At 35.4% G+C, this 10,599-nt stretch overlaps 1 protein-coding gene across 1 annotated transcript; it reads right to left on the bottom strand.

Moving 5' to 3' along the window:
* Positions 1 to 3,640: 3,640 nt before the first annotated feature.
* Positions 3,641 to 10,453, bottom strand: LOC110424063 (Trypsin family protein). The gene is given in 8 exon segments (XM_021438551.2): positions 3,641 to 3,973; positions 3,976 to 4,350; positions 4,868 to 5,368; positions 5,626 to 5,866; positions 7,899 to 8,042; positions 8,437 to 8,901; positions 8,903 to 8,943; positions 9,970 to 10,453. Coding segments are annotated over 8 exon segments (1,866 nt in total). The 5' UTR covers positions 10,031 to 10,453; the 3' UTR covers positions 3,641 to 3,935.
* Between the last annotated feature and the right edge of the window lie 146 nt (positions 10,454 to 10,599).

The following is a 10,599-nucleotide window of genomic DNA, read 5'->3' as shown; positions in this document are numbered from 1 at the left end:
TTTGATTTCCTCCAAATTCCATTTAAATATACGATTAGTCCATTTAGAAAAATGGGTAAGTTTCATCTGTATTCAAAAGAATGGTTGCAGGTTATGAGAGGAAGAGCAATCATGACTCGTTGGCCTTTGATGCATAAGATGCTGCTTAGTTTGCTTAAGCTAGGAAAGCCAGATATCTTTCTTTTCTAATCTTCCCTATGAGATAATATAATGTACAATATTCAGCCATGTGCATATATCATTTTTTTCTTTTCATCAGTTCCCTATTGTTTCTCCATATTATATGGTTTAATCTCTCTCTAACTTTTTGATTTCTATGAAAAGGGCTGGCCGGCCGGCAGCTACTAGCGAAGGGTAGATGGAGACAGTTTTAATTTAGAACAAATGATTCCATGTGATCTTGACTTTGTTGGTAGGATGAAAGGTTATAAGAGCCTCCACCCATTGAGGAAAAAGACTTTTGAAAAGCCATTTTGATTAATTTGTTTAACAATGCTTATGATAGTATCATTTCTGTTAACCAACCCACTCTTGGTTTAGCTTCTTCTTCATGTTTTCTTGGATAAATCCTTGTCTATCAACTAGCTAATTTGACAGCATCAACCAAACATCTAGAATATGTATATGTGTGTATATATATATATATATATATATATATATATATATATATAATTTCAATCTGATAGCAACTTCGAGGGCCACCCGGCTGCGTATAATCGATTGGAAATTCCAAGAATTAGTCATTCAATATCTATGCATTCTCAGTTTTTGTGGTGTGCTACATGAACTTGAGGCTATGCCCATGATTGAGGATATTATTTTATATCATATTGGAGAATTAAAGGGGAATTTGGTCAAGCTTCACCATCATATATATCATGTAATAAATCAGTTTTGGTTTCTTAGCAGAAACCTACTTAAGATTCTTTTTTTTTTTTTGTAACCTTATTCCTTTTTCGAAAGATATTTATGGTAAGGTGAACACTAGGTCAATAATCATATTTAGTTTATGTTTATCCAAAAAGCCATGCTTGCCTGTTTTTTCATCCCCTTTTGTTCAAATGTCTTGCAATTATAATATCACTCATGGAATTTGTCATTATTTGGAAAAAAAAATGGAATATTTTATTATTTTGAAAGAGAGACTATAGTTAATGTGTAATAATGGCGATTTCTTACAACAGAATATTCATCAACCCTACATCTATCTTCACTTTTCATCAGTATTCAACGACGGAGCTTCTTCCATAGCACAACCAGGAAAATACTAGTATTAGGTTTGAACGTTGAACCAAGCAGTTGTACAAGACTTTCAACCTATGTTATTAATTAGAAATGAATAGACAAGGGGTGAATCCCAAATTACCCTCCAATGTTTTCTTGGATTTTAAGCAAATTATCAGCTTGGGTTATTCACCATTATCATGAACAGCACTTATAGGTTGACTTGTGGCTTACCTCCATAGATATGCATTGATGACCAAAAAACTATGTTAGTGGCAATATCATTACCAGTATAAGGGGATTTTCAGAGGCATGCATGCATGACGATGGCATATATATATAAAGGGAGGCTAGCAAAGGAGGTGAACCAATTAAAATGACAAGATTTTGATGAAGAACTGTTAGAATTCTTTTTTAAAATGTATTATATAATTTAAACAGTGATAATCAATTAAATTTGGACTTTAATTCATTTATTTTTTAAAATAATTATAAGAATTTATTGTAAACAAACTTTTTGTATGTTTGTTATTTTTTTATGATATATAATTTAAGTTTCGATACTCTCAAGTTATAAACATAATTAAGGTGTATATATAATATAATCAACAACTCTTTTCAAAAAAATTAATAATATAATCAACAACTTCTTAATTATAATAGATTTTTAACTTTTTTTATGATGAGTTAAATCTGGTCAAGGAACCAATCAAAGTGAGGTATTAAACCACCAGAGGAATATAGAGGATTAGTCCAATAACTACATGCAGGGGTTGTTTTATCTGGAGACTATAATCCATAACCATCTATTCCTATATTTGCATGGTATGTCCCATTGATGAGAAAACATGCAAAGGAGACACAGTACCAAGAAATGGCATACAATCAGAGCCAAGCATGGACATAATCATTTGTCTTAAAGCTTTATATAATATAATAAAAGTTATTGATTTGTCTCTTCTCTCTCTCTTTAATCAAATTAGTCATGTCTATCAACTAACCAAGCTCACTTCATTATTGCCCAAATTAAAGCAAAAGAGTAGCTAGAACAGATCATAATTATCAAATCTCATGGTACCCCATCTGTTGAAAGGATTGAATGGCTTAACCAACATGGCAACAACCATTAACAACCTCTGCCACTAATGACTGGTCGTTCCATCTTCTGTTCCTTTGGTCTCTACAGCTCATATTCCCTTTCGGACCACCGCATCAAACATATAGCTCATCCTCCTCGGCTTTAGAAAAAGGTTGTTCCCTAAAAGCTTCGCTCTATTTACATCATTGAACTCCCATGGGATACATTATGTTGTCAAGAAAGATTATGAACCAATTAAAAGGAAAGAAAACAAGTGTTTTCATCATGATACATGCATGATGACTTTGGGTGAAGTTAATAGCTTGTTTTCGAGAATCCGATGCCTTGATTTTCTAATAAATCATGCACCATCTCTGTAAATTATGACAATTTTATATTGCAAATCTTGGCTATAACCATCAATACGATGGTGATATATATGTCATGAGTTTCACATGGCTAGCAGCTTAATTTTCATTTTCTTTTTGGTAGGTCACCAATTCTAAATTTAGTAATCTTACCGACATGTTTGTTATATGTAGTCAAGTCCATAAAATATATATGATGTGAAAATTCAATAATGAAATCTATCCGATTGTAGCTGGACCTACAAATTTATGACTAAAATATAAGTAAAAATATATATATTGAAATAAATTATTGCCAAATAAAGTGAGGTAAATATATAATTTGGGACAAAAAAGTTGGAGCAAATACCAATTTTCGATCCTCGTTAGCAATAAAAAGATATAAAAAAAAATTCAATTCTACTGTTTGTAGCCTTTTATTACTGCAAATAAACTATTTGAAAACGAAAGAAATTCTAGAGGAGCAAACTGTGAAATAGAACAACCTAGAAAACATGAAACCACGTCACATTCATGAATTGATTTCATTGGATTTACAACATGACCAAAAGATATTGGATTCTTTTGCCAAATCCAACAGCAAGAATAACTTCGATTTGGTTTGGGGGCATGGAGATGGGATTAGGACCGCAACAAGTCCCTTGGCCAATGAAGAAACCCCTGCGGATGGAATGAAAACGTCTCAGCTATTTGCCATATAGCATTTGTTGTATTCAATAAGAAAGATGGGTGGAGATGATTTTGTTACAATCAAGCAACGGTAGCAATGCAAAAGCATTGATCTTTGAACAATTCCGACAACATGGGGAATCCAATTTGCTATCAGGTTGTAGATTCATTAGCCACTGTGCTAGGCAAAACTACCATTGTTTCCATGTTTCTAATTCTTGATAGCTGTTCTGTTCATACTCCCACTTTAGGAGTGCTTATGGTACACCAATTCAAGAGAGTAACACGAATCAAAGGAATATTTAGCACGGGTACTACCTAAACATTTTTTCTACTAGGACCGTATAACCATATATGTAACCAAATGATTGGGGAAAAAATGACAATAATTTCCCCCAGGTGATGGGGGTGAACCTCAAACTCCTTTATGCAGTCCGACACTTAGTACTTACAATTTTGCTTCTTTTTTATAATCACCAAGGCCCAGAAATTTGAAGCTACGAGAGAAATAGTTGCGTGACCTGGTTTTGATGAGATGATATCCCCCAAGCAATTTGCTTTTATTCCATTACTCTTTCACTTCCGACTCTTTGATGCTACACAAGGAATCCGAAAGTTTTCTTCTCTTTGGTTCAGGCTCACCTAACTGCAGTGAGACATAAATCTCCTCATCTGAGCCATTCCTTAATGCTGAAAGATTTCTAGATTCTGGGTTTTCCCGTTTGTTGTTATCATGAACTCGAGACGTTCCATTGAAACTTGGAATAAATTGATGTTCCAAGTTAGGAGCTGCTTTGACCCTATCTTCCGCTCGATACTCGTTATGCATGATTGGCAGTGTAACTCCTTGCCGGGACTCACCTTCAGCCAACACTTGCTGGATGTTCAAATTAATTGGCTCAAAGTTCTCTTCAATCTTGTCTTTAGATAGAGTCTGTACCAGAGGAGATGACTCCACAACTGTAGAATCAATCCCTGCTGCAGAAACGTTTCTTTGATCTTGCACAGCAGCTATGTCAATAACAAAGACAAACAGAGTGTCAAAGCTGAAGTTAGAGACCAGATGCAGAAATATTAACCATAAAGATAAAGAAAGGTCCTTTTTCCTACTTTCTTCCTTTCTCCATTTACACGTAGTTTCACATGATAAATACTCTGCCTTCAAAATACTGCATTTTTGCGACTTCATAATCTAAGCAAATAATCAGTGAAAGGAAATAAGTGCACCAATACTAAATTACCACTTGGCCAAAATTGTCTAGTTATGCATATTATCATTCAGTGTGCGCTGTAAGCTATTTATTCTTTTCACCTTTATTGTATCTGGCATAGTAGGGTAATAGCCAGTTCTATCAAATTATATAAGCCATTACAAATGAAACTTTCATGTCAACATGTACTTTGTTTGGCTCAAATCACAGTTTGCAGCATAATGTCAATTAACTGAGTAATTATTCATAAGCACACTAAGAACCAACCAGAGAGCTACAAACTGGAAAGAAATACTGATTGTCTTAGGAATACAAACCTTGAAGCCCTACATTGGTTGTGATGAGATCGAGTTCAAGAAGGTCCAGAAGACGCCCAAGATCAACTCCACTAGTCCAATTTTCTGGGGGTTGGCCAACTTTGAGTTTCAACCGACCCCTATTAGCAGTCCCACCCCAAATGATCCCAACAGGCCGTGGCTTCTCCCTATTCCGACCCGTTAATAGTACGAGGCTTCCACTATCACCCTCAAGATCAAAAGTCTGCTGGTTCTCACCAACAACAAGAAAATCAGTAAAGAAACAGATCCCTTTCTCATCATTGTACTCTAAAGCATATGCCATTATTGTCCCAGTGGTCAAGCCAGAGCTTCTTCCCACTTTGACGACTTGTCTCCCAATGAGACTGCTAATTGGAGACTGCAAGTCTATGATATGAACATCACCAATCTCACCTACACCTTTTACAGTAGTAGTTACATTGTTCATGTTGAAATCTTCAGCAAAAGGAATAAAAGCTCCATCTGCTCGCACAAATGTTTCTGCAGGAGGACCAAACCATAATGGGCATGTAAGGGAGTCAGGACGCAATGAAAAATCCAGTAGCACAAAGTTAAACATTATATGTGGATTCTGAAACCGTCTAAATCTTGAACTGAAATTCAAATACTAGATACTAGCATCCTGATCTGAATTTGTTCAATTTCTAACTTTTGTGCTTAAATTTTCTAATGCAATCATCAATGAATTTCCTACCAGAAGATGTGAAGGCAGACAAACAAATTTGGAACTGCATTACCTGGATTTATACCAGCAAAGATTCCATACCAAAGGTCATCTGTGATAAATGAGGTTGCCCTCTCTACAGCACCAAGATACACTCCAGGTCCAAGGCTGGGTGGTAAAGGATGAAACATCTTCTGATTTGGGTAGTCCAAGTCAACTGCAACATGTCGATTTGTGAGGAAACCTACCTGCCGATTTCCTGTTCGACTTTTCACAATAGCACCCAGTGTTCCATATGTCTCTTGGCTGGCAACCTACGTGCACCAGGACCAAATTAGTGGATTAAATGGTAATTATCGAGACAGTAAAGAGTTATATAAACAAGTGTCATCAACAATAATCAAGGTTCAGGGCAGAGTATGAGGGGGAAAAACTGAAAGACTATAGGACCATCAGAGCCAACCAACCAACAATGTCCAACCACCCCCCCCCCCCCCCCCCCCCCCCCCCCCCCCCCCTCACCTAGGCGGTAAAACACAATCAATTAGTATTTATTTTTTTCTCAAAAGACACAAGTTACTCAAAGAGAAAGTCCTTTAACCATCATTATGACAAGGTCTTAATACTCTCCCAGAATGATTAGGAACAGAACTTGAGAATAAGCTGTACGCATGATACAAACAAAAAGATACCCAGCAATTCTACAATGAAGAACTCAAGCTTGACATTATCAAAATGTCAGCACGTGTAGGATTGAGAGCACAATGATTGATTCAGTCACAACTGTATCATAAATAAATCATTAATAAAGCAAACCATCGTCACTAATAATTGTAACAGCAAACTGTTTTTTTTTATAATCAAATTTCTAGCAAAATGTTGTCAGAAAAACTGAAAGTTATCCTTTCACATAGTGTATATTCATTATTAACTTCAATGTGCAACATAACATAAAGCCTAAATAAATGATAATCTAGATAATTATAGAGAACGTGCTCAAACGGTCATTAGAATTTTTAGGTGGAAGCAACAGAAGAAAGTGACTCATTATTTTAAAAGCGAGCATTCTTTCCCCACTTGGTATTAGGACAGCAAGACAACATGCCACAAATCAGAGTATGAGATTGCATTACCATGAAGTGGCTGAAAAAAAAATGAACGTGTTGAACAGAATTCTCCATCCTTGTATAATTAGTACCCAAATAATGTTGTGACCATGATGGTGGAGGTATGTGGATGACACAATTATCACTATATGATGCTCAAAGAGAATAATACTTATCAGGATGTCTTTTCAGCCCAAGGAGGAATGATGCAGGACAGAACTTCAGGAAAAGAACAAAAGAGGGATGCAATTTTACCATGCTACATTTCATAGCACTCCAACAGACTAGCAATCCTCTAGACTTATTGGGGAGACTACCTTTTTGCAGTACTGTGCACACTATTGTCAAAAATACCAATCAGAATTTTATCTCTTTTTCTTTCTCCTTTATATTGTTATAAGCAGTTGAAAGTGGGGTTTAATTCTAACATTAGGATTTAAATTTTAAAAAAGGTTAATCTTTAATCTGTAATAAATTACGTTAGGAGTATTTTTTAGCAGTGTACTGTCTCTTAATTAGTAATAAAGAATTAGCCTGTGGGCTTTTCAAGTTCTTTAGTTATCTTACAAGGTACATGATTTACACAGAAAGAGGTTTTTCCTCTCTTTCCCTTAAAAATAAAAATTGAAGTGTTTGATAGCAAATTAAAGAATGCCACCATTTTATTGTGCCACCAACTGCATGAGTCAATTAGAAAATTCAATAGCCAGCAAAATCAGAGCCAAGAATAGTACTACATGGTAAGTTTTCAACATTAACAGCAGAATATATGTAGGCACAATGCAAACATGAGAATAAATTATGTGTATTGGAAATCTTAAAAGATCATGGTGAGTACAGCACCACCAGGACTGTCTAAAAACTTGTCCCAGAAAAAAAAAAAAAAAGAGTCCAGCCAATCAAATTCCCCCATGGAAAGAAGATAGACTTGATATTTCTTACTTACAAAATTTTAGAAGTATGCTGTCAGCTACAGGAGAAAGGCAAAAACATTATGGTCAACATAATCGCCAAAACAAAAACACCATGCTGGCAAGCAGAATGTGACTGGCACCAGATTTTAACAACAACAAGGTAACACTGTTAACCAAGCCAAAAACAAAGAAATAAAGATTTTAAGTTACAATAAGCCCACAAATACATTTTGCGTTTAACCTTTCACTGATCAATAAACTTTAGGTTCTGCATGTCTAGGAATGCCCAAATAACCAATTTGTACACACTTAATAAGAACAGTTACCTGTGAACCAGAACCAATGATTGGATCACTTCCCCTCAAGCCATCTACAAGCTCAGTATATAATTGTTCCTTAGGGGTTGCTGCAGGTGCACCATAATATGAGAATTCCACAACATCTACATCACACCACACGCCTCCAGGCCCCTGACTCAATATTAAAAAAAACATTTTAATTTTCAAAACAAAAGATAAGTCAATTAAGAAAGGTTAGTCATAAATTTGAAAATTTTTCTTGCTTAGATCCAATATGCTTGTTTAGAAACTTCTAAAACTTTGAACATCTCATAATTGACTTGTTTAAAAGAGTCAAATCTGGCATGAAATAGAAAACTTCTCAAGGATATTGTAGCATCATAGTAGCAGCTATGGATGATTTCAAAACCAACAAATTTAATGTCAGGTTAGAACAAGAACAGCCTTCCCCTCCAATCCCCGTCCCAAAAAAACTGGGAAACACCAAACAAGTAAAAATTAAGAACGAAAGAATCCATGGAGGTTTAGTAAAAGCAGTGAAGCCAAACGCATTAAACTTGCTCACCTCAAGAGCAGCAGGTAGACATTGAAACTGGCTAAGCCATTGCCTATGAACTTTTCGAGCGACAAAGACAAGAATAGCTGGTATTTTTGTCAAAACACCCCGTCGAATACGGAATCCAATTGCTGTACCAAGACTAAACCTACGCAGTTTTTTACTATGGAATGCCCTAATGGTCATCAACTCAAGTATCGTGGTTGCTTGCTGCCCAGATGGCAACCGGCCAAGAGTTTCTGGCAACACCCCTTTCTGTAAGTTTCCAAAATAGTTTGCCCTATCTTCTGCTGCATCAATTAATCGACTTGAAGTAGGCCATGAGAAGTAGGCAGCATTGCTCTCAGAATGCTGAGCACCAGATGCAAAGGGTTGAAGAGTTGAAGGACTTGATGAAGGCATATTAAGATGATTGCAGCAATTTCTTTCCAAGTCTAGAGCAGACTCCTCTGATTCTATTGATCCAGAGTGATGAAATCTTAAATCCAATCTGTTCCTCTCCATCTTTCAGCTCTCCTAACAATAATAATTCAATTTGTCTCACAACTCAACTTATATTTTAGTGATATAAAGCAAACCAAAGTAGAAGTCTGATCATTATCCTAGACAATACTCACTCATGATTACATTCAATACTATATAATGCCAAAAGAAGAAAAGGTTGAAAATCATTAAAATAGATAAACAAGTATAAGTGATACATACTAACTCTGTTAATTCCATAAAGGCTGATAAAATACGAGTGTAGCTAAATGGAAAACCAGAGTAACTGCAAATAGGAAAAGATCAAATCAAAAAAAGAGTTTCAAGAGCTGTGCACTCAATCCTCTTACATTGAGAGAATAGTAATACAATACAAAAAACATGCATAGAACAGGTGACTATGAAATACATCAATAATCCACCCAAAAAAACATAAGTAGTGAGCAAAACAGGACATCATTATATTCAATGTCCAATGACCCTAGAGGAAAGAAAATTCTTCCTAGGGTACATTCACGAGTGAAAGCCATCCCAGATAAAACAATGATAGCATCCTCTCCAAGCTGAAAGAGGCATATAAGAGTGAAAGAAAATAGGACAAATAGGATGATAGCTTAGATAGCTGTGGACAGAGATAAACAACAACCAAATTAGATACCCTTCTATTGGAGGAGGCGAAAAAAGAAAGTGCTACAGAAACTGAAACATTTGAATATGGGTATTTTAGGAGTTGAGTAATAATGGACTAATCAAACCACGAAAGCAAAAAAAGCACCAATTCTGCATATTAAATCCCCCAATATATATATATATATATAAAGAAGCTCAAAAGAAAAGATAAAATATTCGGACTAAATTTAGGAGCAAACCCAGATAAAGATATGACCTTTATGAGAATCTTTAGCATATATTAAGCTAAAACTTACCTCTAAACAATGGTGGTGCTGGGATGGAGGACTCAAATAAAAGATAAAATATTCGGACTACAATTTAGGAGCAAACCCAGATAAAAACATGACCTTTATGAGAATCTTGAGCATATATTAAGCTAAAACTTACCTATAAACAATGGTGGAGCTGGGATGGAGGACTCAAAGTCAAGCCTTTTAAAGATTTTCATGCCCTAGTGGTTATTGCACATAACCTTTTAATCAACAAAAAGAACTTGAAAACTGTCACTTTGTTATTCTATTTGTATCTCTGTGCAAGAAAAAAGAGGCTCTAAATTTAGAAAGATTGAAGCTTTTTGAGGAAAAAGAAAGAGAGATGACTCCAGTTTAGAGAGAGAGTGAGAGAGAGAGAGAGAAAAGGCCACTAATATCCACCACCGGGTGCTGCTCTATTGTATTATAGAAGAACTAGCTTTTTTTTCCTTTGCAAACAAAACAACTTTTTTAATAATGGGTCTTTAAAAAAAAAACTTGAAGAAAAAAAAAAAAGAGTAGCTCTTTTTTCTTGCTTTCTTGTATGCAGTCTTTAATCTCCCCTTTTGCTTTTCTTTTTGGTTGAATGGCATATGCTGGTGGAAAAAAGAGTGCAAGCATGACAAGAGAAAAATATAATGGAGCAAGAAATGGGCAAAGGGTAAAATAATTTTTCCTAGACATTGATATTTAGTCTGGTGGGGAATATCAGGGGCCCATCCATATTTGCTCCCCAAAAGTAGCACACTCTTCTCTCAAATAATTC

This window comes from Theobroma umbraticum, unplaced genomic scaffold, assembly GCF_002168275.2.
Source record: "Theobroma umbraticum cultivar Fairchild unplaced genomic scaffold, ASM216827v3 scaffold_204.0, whole genome shotgun sequence".
Lineage (NCBI taxonomy): Eukaryota > Viridiplantae > Streptophyta > Magnoliopsida > Malvales > Malvaceae > Theobroma > Theobroma umbraticum.
Note: the sequence above shows the minus strand (reverse complement) of the source record. Positions and strands in the feature narration are given on the sequence as shown.